The sequence below is a fragment of the Pteropus alecto genome, unplaced genomic scaffold (assembly GCF_000325575.1).
Source record: "Pteropus alecto unplaced genomic scaffold, ASM32557v1 scaffold156, whole genome shotgun sequence".
Classification (NCBI taxonomy): domain Eukaryota; kingdom Metazoa; phylum Chordata; class Mammalia; order Chiroptera; family Pteropodidae; genus Pteropus; species Pteropus alecto.
The window spans coordinates 5,082,800-5,105,312 of NW_006437746.1; the positions used below are offsets into that span (position 1 = coordinate 5,082,800).

The following is a 22,513-nucleotide window of genomic DNA, read 5'->3' on the forward strand; positions in this document are numbered from 1 at the left end:
CAATATTTGTCCTTTTGTGACTGGGTTATTTCACTCAGCATAGTGTCTTCAACATCATTTACGTTGGAGCATGTGTCAGGATTTCCTTCCTTTTTAAGGTTGAAAGATAGTCCATTGTATGTCTATACCATGTTATGTTTATCCAGCCATCCAGTTATAGACATTTGGTTTGTTTCCACTTTCTGGGTACTTTGAATAATCCTGCTACAATCACATTGTATTTGCATTTTCCTTTGCTCTGACTCCAACTGGCATAAAGGTAGGCCTTCGACTGAATCTTGAAAGGTTTGGGGTGTCTCTGCTAAGGGGGCCTGGGCCCTACATTGTAGGTGAAGCCACTCTTCTGAGCCCAGATCCCACATTCTATGGTCTCTTCCACGTCTTCTCCTGAATGACTCAAAGGCATCTATATACATCTTAACATAGACCTGAACCTTTGCTCCTCCCCTCTAAACTCTGTTCCTTCCCTTTTCCCGTGTCAGTAAACAGCCCTGCAGCCACCCAGCTATACCAGCTGGAAACCTGGAAATCATCTTTGACGTTGTCATTCATTCACCCCAAGTTCTGACACTTACTTTCTCCAAAACATTTCTAAAATCTAACCACTTTTCACCTCCCTCTGCTCCAATGCAACATCAAGTCTCCTGGAAGACTACAAAAGGGTCCTCGCTGGTTTTCCTGCTTCCGCTTTTGCCCTCACTATCTCCAAACCATCCTCCATCTTATTTCTAAAGATGGGTAACATGATTTAAAAATTCCTGTTCAACTGGTCATCGCTCCGGGGGTGACAAGTGTTCTCTGTTGCTTGGTTCCCTTTCATTCAGTCTGAGTGTCCTAGATACCCCTCGAGGCCATACATATTCACCCCGACCTCATCTACCCACATGGGCCTCCTTTTTTTTGATTTGCACCCCATCTGGTTGCTCTTTCCCCATCATCACAAGTGGACACCTCTGTCACAGTACTGGGCCTTCCAGGCTGGACCACGTGTGCCAGTCTCCATTACTCCTGTGTTCAAAAGCTCAGACACTTGGGACAAAACCCCTTGCTCTTGTCTTCTCAGGCCCTCCTTGCCAGGCAGCTCCTCTCTTACGGCTGTTTACTTTTTCCTCTTTTTTTTTTTAAGGCAAGGCCCTTATGATGCTCTCTACTTACTTCAACAGCTGTTCTCCTAGCCTCCCCTTACGTCCCACACACCTAAGAGCTTGAGTAAAGCGACTTAGGGCTCAGTTTCCAAGTCACCTGTTCTGGGCGACCCGTCTACCTCGTTCTCTCTACCATAGCACCTTCCCCCGTCCTCCATGGCCCTCGACACTACTTGGAACTACAAGTTCATGGGGGTGTTCTCCAATGCCCGTCCCTTGAGAGAAGAGCGCCGCAGCCAAACCCGAAGCCAGGCCCGGAAAAGATGCATTTGGATTGGTGCAGGAACCAGCGGGCGCCGCGCCTCGCAGCTCAGCGCAGGAAGACTACTACTCCCAGAAACCCTTTCGCCTGGGGCTGGAGATTCGCCCTCCACGCTCGCCCCGCCGAGGAAACAAAACTGCGCATGTGCAAAAGGCTGCGCAGGCGGGGACTGCATCTCCCAGCAGGCATGCGCCTTCGTCCCCGCGTGACCAGGCCCATCCGGCGCGGAGGGGCGGGGCGCGGCGCGCGGCTGAGGCAGCAGCTGGAGCAGCTAGGGGAGCGGCCGAGTGGCCGCGGGCGCCTGCCACCATGGAGGCCGTGCCCCGCATGCCCATGATCTGGTTGGACCTGAAGGAGGCCGGTGACTTCCACTTCCAGCCAGCCGTGAAGAAGGTGAGAGCGCTTTCCCCCACCCCCACCTCTTCCGCGTATCTCCGTCGTCTGCCAGCGCGTGACGCCCCCTGCGCGTCCATCATCTCCCGAGGCCCTGTCGCAGGGCTGGGTGAGGCCAGGAGGAGCCTCCGCCGGCTTTCCTCAACCTTGCCCATCCCACCCCCACCCCCAGCCTCACAGACCATTCTCACCCACCCCGGGCTAGTACCGCAGTCTCGTCGAAAGCCGCTCCCCGACTAATGTCCCGGGTCATCCACCGTTCCCACCGTGGCACCACACTTCCTCGGTGTGACGCGCTGGACCTACTTCTGCTCCGCCCCTCCTCACTTCAGAACCGCCCCTCCGGGAGCGGTGGGCGGCCCTGACGGTCTGGGTTGAACGGCTCTGCCCGGCTCGGTGGGCGGTCAGTCCACGACTGGATGGGGACCGACGCCGAGATGGCTCAGGATATGTGTTTTAAGACGGGAGCCCCGGCGACTAAGAGGAATGCCTCACGTCTGCGATCGGGGTCTTTCAAACCCTTGGTGCACTTCCGTCTGGTCTCCCCAGAAGAAGACTCCTATTCGGGAGGCCTTTGGACCAAAATACAGAGTTCCATGTCATTTTGGGGAGGTTTGCTGCTTTTCATAACTGCACGGAGGGGCTAAACAGTGTTGTAGCTCCCGGACAGTCCTTAGCAAATCATTGGGTTGAATCTTCAGTCGGACGGAGAAGGCAGGCAGGTTTGACGTTGACGAAGGCAAAGGGACCTCCGTGGTGAGATCAGGTGCGGCTGGTAGGAAGAGGGGCCAGGTGTGTTGATTGGGCATCACGTGCCCTCTGAGACGTCTTCCTTGGGAATGGCAGCACGTGGTCACATTGAGGGTCCTCAGGAGTGAAAAGGAACAACCAGGAAGCTGTTGCAGGTTGGCATCCTTGTAACTGCAAAATATTTAGCACAGAAGCTGCCAAAGTAAGTGCCAGATAATCTGAGAGGTGCACCACTCAGCAGGGTGCTTGAGAAAAGAAATGGGAAGAAGAAGATGGGTTTGGAAGTAGTTTCCTAAGAAGCTATTTCTCTTGATACCGCCACTGCCATAGTTCAGACACTAATTTGTGTTCCGTCGAGTCCATCATTTAACCTCTATGGACCTCTTTTTCCTCATTTATAGAACCAGGAAGTTAGATTAATTGATCTAAAATTACAAAATTTCGTCATGTCTTTCCCATACTTTGGTCTCTTCTCCATCTGCTCTTTCATACAAGTACAATTAGATGAATTTCTCTAGGGCTTAACAAAACTTTTTTTTTCAACCCTAAGCTGTTCTCCCTGACCTACCCCAGTTCTTTCAGCATTTTTTGAGGGCCCAGTATGTGCTTAATCTTTGTGTTTCTGAAACAAGTATCTCAGATTCGGTTCTCAGCCAGCCACTTGCTGTTCCACGGACATTCTCTGTCTTTGGTTGTGGAATTCCTCCCACCCAGCTCTTATCTTGGCCGGTAGGCTGGGATTGGTCCCTTCTGTAATCTCTACATATTGGTTTTGTCCATCTTTCAAGGACCAGTTTAAGCTCTGTCTTTTCCTCAAGCCTTCTTTAATGCTTTCATCTGCATCCATCTTTCCTTTCTTTGAATCCCTAATTCTTGGGTTATCCTTTCCCTGGTGACAGTTATGTGTGCTGTGTTTTCACCCCCTGTTCAATCGTTAAGGGACCTGAAAGGCATTTATCTCCATGTTCCTCACAGCCTAGCAGGGCCCTCTCTACATAGTTGGCACTCAGGAAAATGTTTCTCAAATGACTGACAATTGGGAGGGAATTCAGAGATGGTGACCATGACTTTCTGGAAATCTGGTGGATAAAATGTGAGCTCAGAAGCTCCTAGGAGATGATTTTGTTTGAATTTAGCCTTTGAGGTATTACGTGAGCAATGACTTCCCTGGGAGAACCTGAGAGTTGCTTGTGAGTTATTTAGCCTGAGATAGTAGTATCAGCTGCTACAGAAACAATTTCCTAGCTATCAGCTTTTTCTTAGTTTTCTCTTTTTGGAGGATTGGGAAAGATACCACCCTTTATTTGCTAGGTTAAGATTGTGGTGTGTATTTGCATGAACCAAAAAGGAATAGCAGTCTAGGTGGGCTGGACTGAGAATGGCTAACTCCCTCAGGGTACTCTGGAACTCTGTTCCTGCAGAGACCTCAGAAGCAACCTGGAACTCTTCCTGACCTGGGCTCCTCTCCCCATCCCTAGAGCCCCACTCTCCCTTCTGCCACTGGTACCCTTGTCTTTTTATACCCTCGCTCTGAGCTGCGGGAACATTCACCAGTGATTTGGAGCTGAGTGGTAGAATTTACTTTAGGATAGTAGGGTAAAAAATTGTTTCTGTTAAGGTCAACCTATTGAACACTATGCTGAACCCCGATGATACAGATGAATCATAGACAGCCCTTTTTTTCATGGATGACATCAGTGGAAGAGAAGTGTGTGCAGTATACAGAAGTACCAGACTAAGGAGGGGCTGTCAGGGAGAGCTTGCCAAGGAGGCGGGTTTTGAAGGATTAATAGCTTTCCAGATAGATAAAAGGTTCTTTTTTATGTGAGGGCTGGGCCTTTGAAAAAAACTTTCATAATAGTTAGTATTGATTTTCATTCCTGATGGATGTGCCCTCAATTATGAAATAATATGAGATAAGTACTGGGAGAACAGCAAGCTGGTTTTGAACTGCAGTGCCAAGCTTTAGGTTGGGAGACCTGGACCCATATAATTTTTTAGTGGGGGAATGCTGCTGGCCCTGCACCTTCTTAACTGCTTTGGAGCCCAAGTGCTGACTCACTGGAAACTGATGAGAGGTGACTCTTGTGCTCTTCATCAGCGAGTGATTTGGCCACAAGTGTTAGTGTTTGAAGTTCTTTACTCTTCTGATCTCAAACACCTGCCCTTAATCAACTGCACTTAAGCTCAAGTCAAGCTCGCTTGGATTGAGGTGTTACATCCATCTGTAAGCCATTGAATAGTTTTTGAGTGACTATTATGTGCTAGCCCTGGGAATTCAGGACCCTATGTGATGACAAAAATTCCTGCCTTCACAGAGCTTACCTTCTAGTGATCCACATAGTAACCCTTCCTCAAGGTCCGATTACCATGTGGTGATCACCCTGCCAACCAGGTGGCTTCTTGGCCTCTCCCCTCCTCCCACTCTGGCTGCACTGATCTCTCTAAATCTCCACTTCCCCACCAGGTTCCTTCGGAGGAACTACCTGCTGTTCACGGTCGGCCACCACTTCACATCAGCCCGCTCTGACTTCACTTCCCCAGGCCTCTTACAGGCACGTTCACATCTGGTCATTGTCCTTGTTTCGGTCCTTACTGGAATTCCTTTCCTTCTGTGTATCACCCAGGTTGAACCGTACCTCCTCCGCAGGGTTCCTTTAAGTGTCTGGCAGTGGTACGCCCTCCACATTCAGACAGGTCTTCCTGCTCCTGTCACTCAGCTGACCTGCACCAGAGTGCTCACTTTTGTTGTCTCTTCTTACTGTTATTCACATGTACGTAGAGCCTGGTTTTCAGGTTTGTGAAATCCACCCTCCCCCACCCCTTCCAGATTTCCCATGGGACAGCCGAGTCTTGAAAAACTTGCTCTGCACACAGAAAGGGAGATAAGCAGAGGCCTAAGAGGGCGCTGGCCCTCAGCAGTGCCAGCTACCAGTGATGGTGATTTGTCTTCCCTCTCATCACAGATTTGGAGTCACCAAGCAGTCTGCCTGAGCCCGCCTGCCCACTTGCGTTTTATGGCGGAATGGCTCCAGGCACAGATGGCCTGGATTGTCCAGGTCATTCTTCTGTGACTTCAATCTCATACATCAAAGACCTGTATCCATTTCACAACAGATTCTTTCCTTTACTCAGGAAGCAATAAATGCTTCTGTGTAGAGAGTGCCTGACTAGTGTTGGTGGAATGACCTAGTCTAGTTCTAGCACCCTCCAGGAGCTGTAACTTGAGTCGTCCTCACTGGTGTTATGGGGCCATTCAGAAGAGATGCGGGAGAGAGGCCTTGAGTGCTAGATGGGGAAGACTGGGTGAGGATGAAGGTCTGTTCCCATTCCCGGTGGTCTTGGCCTGTCATTTGGTCGTAGGCTCACTGACACTATGGGGCTGAAGATTTCCCATGGCAATAATACTTCTTCCTCTGAATAAAATTAATCTCATTCGAAATCCAGTACCAGAGCATATATTGTATTAACAATACTTTACGTGGGACTCAATTTTGTGTGTGTTTCTGTGGAACAGCCCAAGGAATACCCTGTAAGTAGAGGAAAAACCATGTATATAGTGAACAAAGAAGTGACATTTCAACTGTGTCTTAGTAGAGAAGGCAGGAGAGCATGTGGACAGGCTTTGAGCCTGAGAGCAGTAATTTCAAAATTCTGTTGGCTGGGTGTCCCGGGGAGGTGCCAGAGGACAATCTTCGGAGGCTGTTGGGAGCAGGTCGCGAAGAGCCTTGAACTCTGTGCTGAGATTAGATTTGGTCCTCGAGGCTTTGACTGTTGCACATTCTTTTCAGGTTACAGTTTTTCTCTTTAGATTACAGCTCGTTTCCCATAATATCCCTATCTTAAGAAAAACACGTTTTGGTTATTTTTTTCCCCAGGGTGTGTGTGTTTCAGAAGGGTTTAAAGTTAGGGGCGACATTGGAGTTGTGTTAGAAAGACAGTTCTGGCCACTAAGTAAGGGATGGATTTGAAGCGGGTGGGGAGGTTGCCCAGGCCAGAGGTAGCAGGGGGTTACAGAAGAAAGCTCATGGACACACAGGACTTTCAGGAGGTAAAACCAGAAGAGGAGGGGTCACGGTTAGAGGTTTGGGACCGGGGCCAGATGGTGCTGCGATAAGCTCAGAAATAGCCTCCCTTCTCCCTGTCCCTCCCTCCTTTCTCTACCAGGGCAGGTAGGAGCCATTACTCAGCCTTCCAGGTTCTCATGTGGCTAATTCCTTAGCCACACGTCTTAGGTCCTGGGAGGGGACCCCAGGAATGATGGCTAGGCTGCAGATACGGTGCGAATGTGCTACTGGACAGCCTTTACAGCCTCCTTCTCCACCTCAAAAGCCTTGGTTAGGGCCTTAAGGAACCTGTGAGCTGGGCATCAGTGCCCTGGGTGTTTGTGGAATGAGTGGACCTCGCCCTCCGGATGGCCAACCCAGACACCAGGCACTGCAACAGGGATAGGTCGCAGCTGCCCTAGTCTGTTGATCTTAGACGAACTAGGGGCCCTTTGGTCCTGGCGGTGCCTCCAGGTTGATGAGTGAGCTCACTGTCCAAGCCACTCAGCTCTTGAGGCATGCCAGTCCCCCTCTGTGGTGTGGGCAGTGACCTTCCCTTTGCCCCTTCTTCTGTGCGGGTCCTTCCTGTCACACATCTCTGGGCCTTTCCTTACAGGACACTGCAGATCACTTCTGTCTGTGGTGCTCTTTGCCTTTCCCAGCCAGGAGCTTCTGAAGGAGGCTTTGCACTCCCGCTCTTGTTTGGTGCCTCTCACCTACATCTGCTCTCAGGTTAGGGTTATGGTTGTGACCCCAGAACACAGCAGGGTCCAGTCCTTGAGGGAGGCTTGAGTTTGTGGCCTGTTTGGGGGTGCTCAGTAGGGTCCCGTTTCGGCTAGCTAGGTTCCTCGGCCTCCTGAGCTGGCAGGGTACTGGACTTCTTAGAGAGGGCTGCAGCACAGTGTGCACCAGCCAGGGATTCACGTAGTGTCGTCCAGTCTTATTTTCCATTTTGTTCCAAGGAGAAGTCTGCACGGTCAGCATCTTGGTGCTGCCCTGTATTGAGTCCCCGTGATCTAGCAGGCGAGCTTGTGCTTTGGAGGTCTGGTCTCCATCCTGAGCCCTGGCTGGTGATTGCGAGGACTCAGAGGGCGGGGGCGGGAGCCGGGGAGTCTCCTATGTCCCTAGTTTACATTCTTCTCTCTCTAGTTTGTCCTGAAGAATTATGGAGAGAACCCAGAAGCCTACAACGAGGAACTGAAGAAGCTGGAGTTGCTCAGACAGGTAGGTTGGTCTTTCTATCCAGGTGTGAAGAGGACTGATTTGATAGGGAGGTAAAGAAACCATCTGGTCTACGGCCATGCCACCCTGAACACGCCCGATCGTATCTGATCTCGGAAGCTAAGCAGGGTCAGGCTTGGTTAGTACTTGGATGGGAGACCACCTGGGAAGACCAGGTGCTGTAGGCATAAAAAATTAAAAAATAAGGAGATCATAAACTGACAAGGTCCTTGCAACCTGTGAAGTCAACCAAGGGTTGCCTCGCCTAAAAAAAAAAGAAAAAAAGAAACCATCTGGAACTGTTCTTATTTTAATTTAGTATTTTTTCCTCTGTAAAAGCAAAATTAATGACAGAAAAATTTGAAAATACTATAAAGCAAAAGAAAAACCAATCTTAAAAATCCTTTTCATAACCTTAAAATATATTTAAATATATTTTAAAATGTTATTTATATGTAATATATATACTGTATAAAACCAGAGTAATATCATATACTGCCTATGCTGCTCTTTTCACCTAACATAGTGTGGATATGTTTCTGTATCAGTGAACATACAATAGTGTTTTTAATGGCCTGTGATCATTACATCGCACTATAATCAGTCTCCTCTTGGAGAACATGAGGTTATTTTCGGTTTTTGCTGTTGTAAATATGCCCCATGTCTGTGCTTACTTGGGCCTTTATAGGATTGTTTCTGTAGGAATTAGTAGGTGAACAAGGATGTATTTGTTTCCATTTATACCCCAGCAGGGCATGTGCTTGCCCCTGCTGTTACTTTTCAGTTTGGGCAGTTTGATAGGTGAAAAGGGTATTTAATTTTTATTTTCAGTTGTTTGGTTAATAGTAAGGTTTTACAGTTGTTAATGTGTTTGTTACATATCTTTTTTTAGGAATTGTCAATGTCCATTGTCCATTTTTTTATTAGTGTTATACCTTATTTCTTATTAATTTATAAGATTCATACGTTAATGGTATTGCTCCTTTGTGTTATGCAAATGTTTTTCTCAGTTTATTGTGTGTGTTTATTGTGTTTTATATACCAGCTTTTCGAATTTTACATGTAAATTTTTAAATATTTATAAATCAGGTCCATCTTTCTCTTTACATTATCTGCCTTTGATACACAGTTAGAAAACCTTCGTCACCCAGATAAGATGTAATCAGTCGCTGATATTCTTCATCTTTATGAAGTTGCTTTTTTCTGCATTTCTTTAGATTTTTTTTTTTTTTAGGCTTCTCAATAAAGCTACAGGTTTCTTTATGTAAGTTTTACATATATCTGGTTAAATTTATTTCTGGATTTTTTTGTTGTTGCTGTTATTGAGTGTCCTCCCCCGTCCCCTGTTACATTTTCTACTTGTTATGGTTGGTGTAGAGAAAAGCAGTTGAGCAATTTATTTTGTTAATTTTCTTTTTTCTGATAGTGTTTCAGCTCATTTTCTTGGGTTTTCCAAGTGCACAAGTGATAGCGCACACACGAAATGATTTTGCCTTCTCTCCAGCAGTCCTTATTTTCTTGCAGTCGGCAGGCATTTCCAGGACAATGCTGATAACCGTGAGGATGCGTGACGTCCAAGGTGTCAGCATTGAGCACAGTGCTGGCAGTTGTGCTGGTCTGAGAAGACCAGTGTGTGCATTTTGGGGGTGCAGTGGCAGTGGCACCACAGCCCTCTTAGCAGCTCTCGTCTCATAGGGGGCAGGAGCATCTGCACAGTCACACACTTTGCAGAACTGTGGAAAACTTGGAAAATAAGAGAAAAAGAACAAAACAACCATTCCTGGAGACAGCCATGGTGATTGTACACATTTCCTTTTTATTTAAAAAGCCACAAGTTAAGCTAACAATGCTAAAGCACCAGTAGATGAAATCATTTTAATTGATGAGTTTCTTAAAATTTTACTGTCACAGTGTTTTCAACCTTTCTTAACTTGTGCCCCTTAGCAGTAAACAATAAACAATAACCAAAGGTTGATTTTGTAATGAATATTATGAACACAATTATTTTTCTATTTTTTAAATAAAAATCACATAGTACTGAATAATTTCAGCCTCAACTCTTCTTTGCCCCAAGCTGAGGGCAGAGCTTGATCCCCAAATAAGAGAACTAAGAGGAGCTCTTCATTTATCCTCTTTATATCCTGGAGTTCCAGTCATGCATTATTCATTCTGTTAACAAAAGTTTATTAATCCTTTCTTAATCTCAGGTACTCTTCTAGGCACTGTGGGGTCAGCAATGAACAAAAAAAAGTTCCTGGGAGTTCGGTGAAATTCTGAAAGGCACTAGTGAGGCACATCGGCATTAGGCCAAGTCTCCAGGGGTAGAGAAGGGGGCGGGCGAGTCAGATTCTGAAAAAAGATGCTGCCCAGTGAATGAGTGGCTTCATGAGGGATCCAGAGAGTGTGACGCTGGAGTAGTGGTTTCCTTTGGCAGTCTTTCGAGTAAGGTTTTATTTTTCCATTTCCATGTGGCTTATTGAATGCCTCCCTCAGCCTCCTGAAGTAGGTGGTCCCGCCCCAATCATCCATGCTGTGGTTCATCATAGTGACACAGTTCCTGGAGTAAGAGGTATGCAAACCAGACCTAGATTTGATGTAGGCTCTATTCTCAAGCAAGAAACCGTTCTGCTGCTCACTGCATTGTGAAAGAGTTGGAAACGTTATCAAGACCAAGAGCCAATTTGCTAATTTCACTTTTGAAAAATTCGCCTGAGTTTAAATAGTGGAAGGCTCCAGTTAAGGGAGCAGCATATGAATTCATTGCTTATCTTTTGGATGGGTATATCATCCATATATTTCTGGATTGAGTTGAAGTTACCAGTCGTTAACTGGTACTAATTTCTGAATAGCTGATGTAGAAAAGGTTGCTAGCCTGATTGAAAATATCTGAAATGAACAGGTCTGTAGTATACCAAAATCAGTCACCAATACTGCTGGCTTATTGCCAGGGATGGCTGATTGGTATGTAGTCAGTGATAGACAAGAAAACACAGCTCCTGATTTCTATAGCATGTATTTACCTACTGGGACTCAAGCTGTATCCTGCCAAGCCAGTATAGACTTCAGACCCCCAGACTTATAACAAAAGCACAAAGAGAAACATGTTGCTATATATCTTTTGTTTATTTTGTGTTTTAGATTCTACATATAAGTGAAATCATATGGTATTTGTCTTTCTCCGACTTCTTTCACTTGGCTGAATAATATTCCAGTGTGTGTGCGTGCGTGCGTGCACATGCTCTTTCGCCTGTGTGTATATACATCTTTATGCATTCGTATATCGATGGACATTTCGGTTGCTTCTGTATCTTGGCTATTGTAAATAAAGCTGTAATGAACATAGGGGTGAGTAAAAAGATGCCACCAATTACTGAATATTGATTTTTGTATTTTATGTTTTTGTAGTTCTCTGTTCTTATTCTCTTGCTCTCTTGTGTGTTGATGACTTTCTATAGTGTTATATTTGAATCCCTTTCTCTTTATTTCTTATACATTTTTGGTTTGTGGTTACCATGTGTTTCACATATACCAAACTACGTTTGTAGCAGTTTAAGTTGATGGTCACTTAAGTTTGAACACAGTCTAAAATTGCTACAGTTTTTACCCTCTCCACATTTATGTTTTTGTCATCATTTTTATTTTTGTATGTGTGTCTGTGTATATCCCTGTTTATTGTAATTACACATGATCTTTTGCCTTTTAACCTTTGTACAAGCTTTATAGTTGGTTTGATCCACCGTCTTTGTCAGTGACAATTTTTTTCTTTCCTATATTTTCTTATTCATATTTTTTATCTTTCCTATATAAAGAAGCCCCTTTAACATTTCTCGTAGTACTGGTTTAGTGGTGATGAGTTGCTTTAGCTTTTTCTCGTCTGGGAAACTTTCTCTCTCCTCTGACTATAAACGATAGCTTTACTGGCTCGAGCAGTCTTGGTTGTAGATCTTTCCTTTTCACCACTTTGAATATTTCGTGCCAAACCCTCTGGCCTGCAGAGTTTCTGTTGAGAAATCAGCTGACAGTCTTATGAGTGCTCCCTTGTAGGTAACTTTCTGCTTTTCTCTCACTATTTTTAAGATTCTCTCGTTGTCTTTATTAACCTTTGGCATTTTAATTATGATGTGTCTTGGTGGACCCTCTTTGGGTTCACCTTGTTTGGGACTCTGCCCTTCATGGACTTGTATGTCTATTTCCTTCTCCATGCTGGGAAAGTTTTCAGTCATTATTTCTTCAAATAGGTTTTCAGTCCCTTTCTCTCTTCTCCTGGTACCCCTGCGATGGGACTGTTGATACACTTGATGTCCCAGAGGTCCCTTAAACTAGTCTCATTTGTTTTTTATTCTTTTTTATTTTTCTTTTTGCTGTTCAGATTAGGTGTTTTCTGCTACCTTGTTTTCCAGATTGCTGATTCAGTCCTGCTTCATCTACGCTGTTGATCCCCTCTAGTGTATTCTTCATTTCAGTTATTGTATTCTTCAGTTCCGATTTTTCGTTTGTTTGTTTTATGTCTCCTTTTTTGTTTCCTATCTCTGTTGAAGTTCTCACTGAGTTCATCTATTCGCTCAAATTCATTATAACCGGTTTTTTAAACTCTGTAGCCAGTAGATTGCTTGTCTCCATTTCATTTAGTTCTTTTTCTGGAGTTTTGTCTTTTCTTTCACTTGAGATATGTTTCTTTGTCTCCTCATTTTGGCTGCCTCCCTGTTTGTTTCTATGTATTAGGTAGATTTTCTGTGTCTTCCAGTTGTGACAGAGTGGTCTTATGTAGAAGATGTGCCCTGTGGCAGTCTCCCTGATGACCTGAGCCAAGTGTTCCAGAGGTGTCCCCTGTATGGGTCGTGTGTGTCCTCCCATTGTAGTTGGGCCTCAGTTGCTGCTGGCATGTTAGTGGGTGGGGTTGACCCTCGGGCCGACTGGCTGTGACAGTCAGGCCTATAACACCATATATGTTAGGGGTTATTTCTGGGCTCTCTTCGATCCCATTGGTCTCTATGTCTTTATGCCAGTACCACCCTGTTTTGATTACTGTAGCTTTGTAATAAGTTTTGAAATCCAGAATTGTGAGATCTCCAACATTGTTCTTTTTCAAGATCGTTTTGGTTACTTGGGGTCCTTTGAGATTCCATATGAATTTTAGGATGGGTTTTTCTATTTCTGCAGAAAAATGCTGTCGGGATTTTAATGTGGATTGCATTGAATCTCTAAAAGGTAAAACCTAAAAATGTAGATCATTTTGGGGAGTTTTGCTGCCTAACAATAATAAGTCATCTAATACATCAATACAGGATATCTTTCCATTTTTATAATGTCTTTAATGACAAATAAAAAGACATTTAATGTCTTTAATTTCTTTCAGCATCATATTAAAGTTTTAGGATACAAGTCTTTTGCCTTCTTGGTTTATTTCTAGTAATTTATTCTTTTTGATTCTATTGTAAATGGTTTTTAAATTTTTTTCATTGTGAATGTATAGAAAAAATTATTTTTGTATACTTATTTCTATCTAGCAACTTTGTTGAATTTATTTCTTAGTTACAACATTTTTTTTGTGGAATTTTTAGGGCTTTGTACATATCAGATATCTCTAAACAGAGATAATTTTGCTTCCTCCTTTCCAATTTCGATGCCTTTTATTTCTTTTTCATGCCCGATTGCTCTGGCTGGGACTTCAGTATTATGTTAATAGAAGTAGTGAAAGTAGACATCCTTGTCTTGTTCCTCGTCTTAGAAGAAAAGCATTCAGTTTTTTACCAGTTAATATGTTAGCAGAGGGCTTTTCATACGTCACCTTTATTGTATTGAAGTAGAGGAACTGACCTGATTTTTAAAGAAGGTGACACCGTTCTTAAAGAGAAGAAAATAGTTAAAATGTGAATTATCTTGCCACTCTGTTTTAAAGTAGCTAAAAACAATTTTTACTACTTCTAAAAAGATTTAATTAAAATTTTTATTCATAATTTTAAAGTGTAGGAGATTGTATATTTCCACCCTAAGCAGAGATTATTAATTGGTATTCTTTAAAAGCTATATATTCTTTAAAAGAGATAGTCTTTAAAAGCTATATAAATTGAATTTTTCTTTTTAATATTATTAGTCTCTTATAAAGAAAACAAAAAGTGAAGTCACACACCATTGTTACAATAAAATTACCTTTTACAATTGCCCATGTATGTACCTTTACTGAGATTTTTTTCCCATGTCTTCAAGTTGCTATCGAGTGTCCTTTTACTTCAATCTACAGGACTCCTTTTAGCATTTCTTACAGGGAAAATCTAGTGGTAACGAATTTCCTCAGCTTTTGTCTGTCTGAGAATGTCTTTTTTTTTTCTTTTTTTTTTTTTTTTTTTTTTAAACCCTTGTGTTGAGGGCTGACTTTCAGTAGAATACAGAGAGGGAAGGGAGCTGCTTTGCTGTGTACAAAACTCTGACCATCTAGGAATATCTTAATTTTTCCCTTGGTTTTGAAGGACAGTTTGGCCGGAATAAATTTTTGGCTCTTTGATTATAGAGAATAAAACTGACAGGTGTAGGGGGCGGTTGGAGGGTGAGGGAGTGGATAAGGTGAGTGTCAAAGTTTTAAGACCCCCCGTTCTGCTCTGCTCCTCCCCCATGCAGTTCATCAGCGGGACGGGCCAGAGTGGGACAGGAAGGGCTGCATTCTTGGTTGGATTAAAGGGCGAAGGTGAATCTGTATGTCCTGCAGGGAAAATGGTTTCCATTATGTCCCAAAGATGATTTTAGGAAGTACAAAGACAAATATTTTTAATTTTAATCTTTTTGTGTATGCTTTAGTATTTAAAAATATGTAGCTGGCACATCAAACCTGTTATTTTAGAGATGTTACTTCCTAGGATGTGGCTCCAGTTTTAAAAATGGGTTGGCTTAAAGGAAAACGTTAAGTGCAAGTGGTATTTGATTAAGGCAGAGGTGATGATGGGAGTGGGTGATAAGATGAGATTTGAGAAGCCTTGGCCCGTGGGATAGGGCCCCTTTAGGTGGCACCTCAGCAGTTTGGCTGTGACACACCTTATCCTTGCTCTGGGCTTTCTGGAGGCCTTACCACAAGGGAGCTCTTCATTTCTGTTCAAAGAGGAGGCCGAGACCCAGGTGGAAGAGGGTCTCCCAAAACACCGCTGGCAAGTGGGCGAGTGCTGGAGCCTTCCTGCTCTGGGTCTCACAGAGCGTGCACGTCCCGTCTGAGCGTCCCAGACTGAGGGCTTGGACTCTGTACGGTAGTGTCCTGGAGGAGTTCTAGCCAGTTACGACCAGCTCTCTCCTGGGATCCTGGCGGGGCTCTGGTCCTGCCACAGGTGCGGTGCGAATGCACAGCGGTTCTGCCCCACTCACTCTGTGTACCTGAACTCTTGGAGGTATACTGTCTGATCTTCTGTTTGAGCAAAGGGATCATTTGCTTGGTTTTGTTTTATTCCCCAAATGGGAATGGCTTTATTGCTAATAAAAGTTGAAAATGTTCAATATAAAGAATATATAGTGTAAAGAATTAAATATACATCTTTATCTCTCTGTATGTATGTATAGGATACGATAAATTACTTAAACCCCATTGCCCGGGGATCATCACTTAACATTTTGGTGTATAACCTTCTAGATTTTTAAAATATTTGCCTCTATACATAGTTAGATATCAGTTTCTATGTGGATTTTACATAAATGAAATCACACCGTTCATCAGTTATAAACATTTTTTGCCCAACAATAAGTAGGTAATGGACATCTTAACATATCAATGAAGAGAGATCCTTGTCTTCAGTTTCTGTGGCTGCATTCTCTTGTGTGGGTAGCCGTAACGTAACATAGCATAACATAACTGTGGGTCACAATTTAAGTATGTTAAAAATCTTAATGCATGTTGTAAACTGCCTTCCAGAATGGTGGGGCCGGTTCTGTCCACCAGCACTGGCCAGTGGGACAGTTTGTTGAATGACTACAGATGTAGCAGTGGGCTTTCTTTGGATCCCTTAGAGTGTGCAGTGTACCAACTCTGATGCATATTTTCTGGACATTTGTGGGCAGACAGACCTGCCCGTCCTCTACCCCAAGTGACGGCAGGTCTGCTTCTCCCATCCTCCCCCCAGAATGCTGTCCGTGTCCCACGGGACTTTGAAGGCTGCAGCGTCCTCCGCAAGTACCTAGGCCAGCTCCACTACTTGCAGAGTCGGGTTCCAATGGGCTCAGGCCAGGAGGCTGCTGTTCCTGTCACCTGGTGAGAGCTGGCAGGCAGGGCTGGTGGGAGCCTCTAGGGTGCCTGGGATAGCCCAGGGGTGTCTGGGTCCTGGGTATGCTCCTTCCCCGCCCTCTCCTTTCTTCTCCTTGCTGCTCAGGATGGGGAGTGGCGTGGTGTGGTCTCCCTAGGCCTCCCTCCCTCCAACCCTACACGGGGATGGCTGGTCCCTTCAGGGCCCTGGCTAGCTCCTTCTTATAAGATGACTGTTGTGGCATGTCTGCAGGACCGAAATCTTCTCAGGCAAGTCTGTGGCCCATGAGGACATCAAGTATGAGCAGGCTTGCATTCTCTACAACCTTGGTGAGCTGCCCAAACCCTTCTCCATGGCCTTGCCTCCCAGCCCTGTCAACCCAGGATCTCAGCTCAGCAGCAGACCACAAAGGCAGTGGGCTGGTGCAGGGAAGACCTGGGATTCTGAGGCCTCCACTGACCTTCCCCTCAGCTCTGCCATCGCCTCTCTCCTGGGCCATGGCAGGGCCACCCTGCTGGGGAGAGGCCCTACGGGGCTGGCTGCCACGTGGTATTGCTGCTCTGTTCTCCAGCTGGTGGAGGTGGCCAGGATGGCCTCTCTTCTTTGACTCAACAGCCTGTACCCCCACCCCCGCTTTTGACTTTGGGCTGCTTCAGGAGAACGTGGTTGGCCTCAGCCAGCCCTGCTGTCAACCTTGGTGACTCAGCTCCAGCTTGGTTCAAGGGAGAAGCTTTGGAGAGCCCTAGAGCCCTGTGTAGGCGTCCCTGAGCTTCAACACTGGACCTCTAGGCTGGAGGCAGGAGCCCCGCTTCCTCTCCCTGCACCCCTGCCTCGTACTGAGCAGGAGACTTAGGGCCTTGGTTGGACTTCTGAGTTTCCCCGTTTGCTCAAGCTTTGGTGTCCTGGACCAACTGCCCCAGTTCTCAGACCCTTGTTTTTCTGGCCCTGGGTGACAGCACTGCCCCCTCTGCCTTACCATCGACACAGGTGCAGGCAACCTGGGGAGCAGCCCCAGACTAGCCCTGACACCGTGTCCTCTGCCTCCCCAGGGGCACTGCACTCCATGCTGGGGGCCATGGACAAGCGGGTGTCTGAGGAGGTGAGGAGCAGGGAGGGGCCGTGGGTGGGACAACTGGGGAGGGCTGCTGACTATTCTCAGACTCCAGGGTTGGACTGAGCCCCGCCCCTTGGGCGTGGCCACAGGCAGTGGTCTGGCTCTGCCTCTGGCCATCCTCCCTGTCTTCCCTCCCAGGGCATGAAGGTCTCCTGCACTCACTTCCAGTGTGCAGCAGGCGCCTTCGCCTACCTTCGCGAGCACTTCCCTCAGGCCTACAGTGTTGACATGAGTCGCCAGATCCTCACTCTCAATGTCAACCTCATGCTGGTGAGTCGAATCCAGGGGAGGGGACAGTTTGGGCTGGACCTTAGACCAGGCCCTGTGTAGATGGTGTTATGGGACATCAGGGGCCTTGGCTGTGATCTTAGAGCTCCAGGTGGATCAGGAGCAGGACTGTGCTGCTGGGAGCTGGGGGGTGGGAGGAGAGAGGACAGTGAAGAGGGGACCCCTGTGGTCTGCCCACTGGGAGGGGCACGGCCTCCGGGTGAGCGCAGGCGATGCACTTGTTGCCTAGGGCCAGGCTCAGGAGTGCCTTCTGGAGAAGTCGATGTTGGACAACAGGAAGAGCTTTCTGGTGGCCCGCATCAGTGCACAGGTAGGGACAGGGGTAGATGGTGGCCCTCAAAGGACTGAGGATAGGCCTTTGCTTTACTGCTGACACCCCACTGATGGCCTTGTCCTGGCTCCCAGGTGGTGGATTACTACAAGGAGGCCTGCCGGGCCTTGGAGAACCCCGACACCGCCTCGCTGCTGGGCCGGATCCAGAAGGACTGGAAGAAGCTGGTGCAGATGAAGATCTACTACTTTGCAGCTGTGGCTCATGTGAGGGCGCCGTGGCCTCTGGCTCTGGGCTGGGCTGGCTGAGTTGCCACAGCTCGGGATATAAGTAGTGACGTCTGTTCTTTCTTCTCAGCTGCACATGGGGAAGCAGGCTGAGGAGCAGCAGAAATTTGGGGAGCAGGTGAGTGAGTTGAGGTGAGGAGAGTCAGGACTGGTTCCAGCCTTGTTAGTGAGATGCTAGTGAGGTCCCTTTTCTTACAGAATAGGGAAAGTTGTCTGCTTGTCACTCCCACATCCCCGGACACCCCTCTGCCGCAGGCCTGGTCTGTCCCACGTGCAGCCCTCATTTCTGGGGACTGAGGAGGCGTAGCGGACTTTCCACCGAGGGGCTGACTGGTTGGAGGTGGAGCACAGTGTGACACTAACCTCGGTGCTGTTGGCTTGGCTGGCACCCAGCTCCCTCCTCAGTTTCTTGCCTTCTAATGGGTCACCTAATGGCCAGGCAGGGCTCAGTGGGGTGGCAGAAGGAGAGTCCAAGCAGGACTGACCAGGCTCTGCTTGCTGTCCCCCACAGGTTGCGTACTTCCAGAGTGCCCTGGACAAGCTCAATGAAGCCATCAAGTTGGCCAAGGTAAAGCTGAGGAGGGGCCTGGCTGCTCCTCAGCCCTGAGAGTACAGGGAGCAAGCCTGGCAGAGCCGAGGGATGTCCTGCACTGGCCTTGGTCGTTGCTGAGCCCCCTGCATCCTTACCCCACAGGGCCAGCCCGACACTGTGCAAGATGCACTTCGCTTCACTATGGACATCATCGGGGGAAAGTGAGTCTGTTGAGTGGGGTGGCCCTGGTTCTTTCTTGCTAGGAAGGGTCTCGGCCCACTGCCTGCATCTTTGGGAGGAAGCCACCAGTCACACACAGAACAGTGGCCCACGTGGGAGGCTGGGTTCTGGATCCCCGCTGATCACCCAAGAATCCTCATTCACTTCCCTTTTCTGGACACCCAGGTACAATTCTGCCAAGAAGGACAATGACTTCATTTACCATGAGGCTGTCCCAGCACTGGACACCCTTCAGCCTGTAAAAGGTCTGACGCTGAGTAGAGGCCGAGGATTGGGGTTGGGGGTGCAGGGGCTAGAACAGAGACCGACTTGAGGTCTGCATGGGCCTGGTCTCCACAATGTGCCTCTCCCTCCCAGGCGCCCCCTTGGTGAAGCCCTTGCCAGTGAACCCCACAGACCCAGCTGTTACAGGCCCTGACATCTTTGCCAAACTGGTCCCTATGGCTGCCCATGAAGCCTCGTCGCTGTACAGGTGGGTGGGAGGGGCTGGCCCTAGCATTAGCACAGGTGGGCTTGGGATGTCTCCAGAGACATAGGCCGTATGGTTGCACATATATGTGGAGATTAAAGAACAGACAAACAGAAGCAAACTCATAGATACAGAGAACATTTTGAGGGTTGCCAGGTAAAAGGGGAGTTAAGGGGGATCAGTGAAAAAGGGGGAGGAGATTAAGAAGTACAAATTGGTAGATAAAAATTAGTCACGGAGATAAAAAGTATAGCATAAGGATTATAGCCAATAACATCATAACTATATGGTGTTAGAGGGTCCCTAGATTTATTAGGGTGATCACTTTGTGAGTTACATAGATGTCTAATCACTGTATTGTACACCTGAAACTAACATAGTACTGTATGCCAACTGCTGTCACTTCTCCTGCAGTGAAGAGAAGGCCAAGCTGCTTCGGGAGATGATGGCCAAGATTGAAGACAAGAATGAGGTCCTTGAGTGAGTATGGGACTGGGGGTGGGAGGTATGGGGGTTACACATACCAGACCTCCCTAGAGTCCCCAGTGCCGCCTGCAAACAGGGAGAGTAGTGAAATGTCACTTCCCACCAGGTTTTCTAGCTCTGCCTCCCCACCCAGGTCTTGTGTGCTAGATTTGTAAGGGGAGAGTCACATGTCTTGGGAGGAGCATGTCTCTTCTCTCCCAGTGTTTTCAGGAGTGCTGTGGCATGTTCTGTGGGTCAGGCCAGGCGGTGGAGGTCAGGACGCTGACTTGCTCTCTGCTGGGATCTCAGATCTAGCTTCAGCTGTGGGGGGGCTCACCCTAGCAGCTTTTACATGTAGGAACTTGGGTCAGCACCCACCTAGTCCTGTTGCCCCCACAGCCAGTTCATGGATTCAATGCAGCTGGACCCTGAGACAGTGGACAACCTCGATGCGTACAGCCACATCCCACCCCAGCTCATGGAGAAGTGTGCGGCTCTCAGCGTCCGGCCCGACACTGTCAGGAACCTCGTCCAGTCCATGCAGGGTGAGTGAGTGGGGAGCGGGCAGGTGGAGGACGGGAATGTGGAAGTCACCTGCCGCATTCTCCTCGTCCCCTGTTCACCAAGGATGGAGGTTGTACCTCTCCAGGCACTCGGCACAAGCCTCTGTGGATTGCTACATCCTGTGCGCACCGTGTCTGCATCGCTCAGCAAGCGTTGGGCTGCACACCAGCCCTTCACTAAGGGGGCACTTGTGTCTCTTGGGGGATGGGCCGGAGTGGGTGCCTGGCCTGCCTGCCTCAGGAGCTGTTCCCCTTCGCCCTCGCACACCCTAGTGCTGTCCGGTGTGTTCACGGATGTGGAAGCCTCCCTGAAGGACATCAGGGACCTGCTGGAGGAGGATGAGCTGCTAGACCAGAAGTTTCAGGAGGCAGTGGGTCAGGCGGGGGCCAACATGGCAGTCTCCAAGGCTGAGCTGGCAGAGGTGAGGCGAGAATGGGCCAAGTACATGGAGGTCCACGAGAAGGCCTCCTTCACCAACAGCGAGCTGCACCGCGCCATGAATCTGCATGTTGGCAACCTGCGCCTGCTCAGCGGGCCGCTGGACCAGGTCCGGGCTGCCCTGCCCACACCAGCCCTCACCCCAGGTGAGCCCCGCCAGTCCTGTGCCCCTGTGCTGAAACGCAGAGCTGGGGGTCCCTCTGGCCTCACTGACCACTGCTGCCCCCAGAGGACAAGGCCGTGCTGCAGAACCTGAAGCGCATCCTGGCCAAGGTGCAGGAGATGCGGGACCAGCGTTTGTCTCTGGAACAGCAGCTGCGTGAGCTCATCCAGAAGGATGACATCACTGCCTCGCTGGTGACTGCGGACCACTCAGAGATGAAGGTGGGCGGGTGAGCAGGATGGAGGGGCTCTGACTTGGCTCCCCGCTTCGGTGGTGAGGCCCTGAGTGTCTGCCCTCTACCCCCGACACTCTCTCAGAAGCTGTTCGAGGAGCAGCTGAAGAAGTACGACCAGCTGAGGGTCTACCTAGAGCAGAACCTGGCTGCCCAGGACAACGTCCTCCGTGCGCTGACGGAGGCCAATGTGCAGTATGCAGCTGTGCGGCGGGTGCTCAGCGACCTGGACCAAAAGTCAGTGCCTGGCCCTGTGCTCTTGCCCAGCATCCCACCAGAGCCTGGCCACTGCTGCTCACATCCTGCTGGCCTTTCTGCCCGCCAGGTGGAACTCCACGCTCCAGACCCTGGTGGCCTCATTTGAAGCCTATGAGGATCTGATGAAGAAGTCCCAAGAGGGCAAGGACTTCTATGCAGACCTGGAGAGCAAGGTGGCCACACTCTTGGCACGGGCGCAGTCCACCTGCCAGGCCCGAGAGGCTGCCCGCCAGCAGCTCCTGGACAGGTGGGTATGGCGCCCAGGCCTCGGTGTAGCTGTAGCCCAGACCCGGGCTGGGCTGATGGGGGTCTGGCTCCACTTCCTTATCTTGTCCCGCAGAGAGCTGAAGAAGAAGCCGCCACCACGGCCCACAGCCCCCAAGCCACTGCTGCCCCGCCGGGAGGACGGGGAGGCGGTGGAGGCAGATCCACCTGAGGAGCTGCGCAGCCTGCCCCCCGACGCCTTCTTGGGAACAGCCGCTGCGCCCCGCTTTCCTGCTGGCCCTTTCTCCACCTCCACAGGCCCAGGACCCCACTATCTCTCAGGCCCCTTACCCCCTGGTACCTACTCGGGCCCCACCCAGATGTTGCAGCCCAGGGCCCCACCGGCCCCAGGGCACCCTGCAATGGCCATGGTGCCAGGACCTGCTGTCTTCCCACCCGCTGCCTACGCACCGGAGCTGGGCCTTGTGTCCCGATCTTCACCACAGCATGGTGTGGTGAGCAGTCCCTATGCGGGGGTAGGGCCACCCCCACCCATTGCAGGTTTGCCGTCAGCCCCACCTCCCCATTTCTCGAGCCCCGAGTTGGCTTTGGGGGTCCGGCCAGCCACCACCACAGTAGATAGCATCCAGGCTCCTATCTCGAGCCACACAGCGCCACGGCCAAACCCCACCCCTGCTGCCCCCCACTCCTGCTTTCCAGTGCCTCCATCACAGCCAGTGCCCACCCCCTACACCTATCCTCTAGGGCCCAAACCACCGCTCACAGCGCCCCCAGCCCAGCACCACTTTCCTCCTGGGATCCCCACAGGTTTTCCAGCCCCGAGGATGGGGCCCCAGCTTCATCCCACACAAGCAGCGTTCGGGCCCCAGCCCCCCCAGCAGCCCCTTCCACTCCAGCATCCGCACCTCTTCCCACCCCAGACAGCAGGGCCTGT

At 48.7% G+C, this 22,513-nt stretch overlaps 1 protein-coding gene and 1 non-coding gene across 2 annotated transcripts in view; both read left to right on the forward strand.

The window, feature by feature from the left end:
- Window positions 1-1,578: 1,578 nt before the first annotated feature.
- Window positions 1,579-22,513, forward strand: part of PTPN23 (protein tyrosine phosphatase, non-receptor type 23) — a 23,502-nt gene continuing 2,567 nt past the window's right edge. The window contains 21 exon segments of the mRNA XM_025048894.1: window positions 1,579-1,800; window positions 7,746-7,820; window positions 15,914-16,041; window positions 16,286-16,362; window positions 17,083-17,132; window positions 17,286-17,417; window positions 17,665-17,745; window positions 17,841-17,972; window positions 18,064-18,111; window positions 18,505-18,561; window positions 18,688-18,746; window positions 18,931-19,010; window positions 19,123-19,237; window positions 19,649-19,714; window positions 20,099-20,244; window positions 20,536-20,847; window positions 20,931-21,085; window positions 21,182-21,333; window positions 21,422-21,601; window positions 21,695-22,506; window positions 22,509-22,513. The exon segment at window positions 22,509-22,513 is cut by the window's right edge and continues 915 nt beyond it. Coding sequence (XP_024904662.1) covers window positions 1,717-1,800; window positions 7,746-7,820; window positions 15,914-16,041; window positions 16,286-16,362; window positions 17,083-17,132; window positions 17,286-17,417; window positions 17,665-17,745; window positions 17,841-17,972; window positions 18,064-18,111; window positions 18,505-18,561; window positions 18,688-18,746; window positions 18,931-19,010; window positions 19,123-19,237; window positions 19,649-19,714; window positions 20,099-20,244; window positions 20,536-20,847; window positions 20,931-21,085; window positions 21,182-21,333; window positions 21,422-21,601; window positions 21,695-22,506; window positions 22,509-22,513 — 2,946 coding nt within the window. The 5' untranslated portion in view covers window positions 1,579-1,716.
- Window positions 7,887-8,005, forward strand: LOC112482105. The gene has a single exon (XR_003047199.1). It is a non-coding gene; the product is annotated as a 5S ribosomal RNA (ribosomal RNA).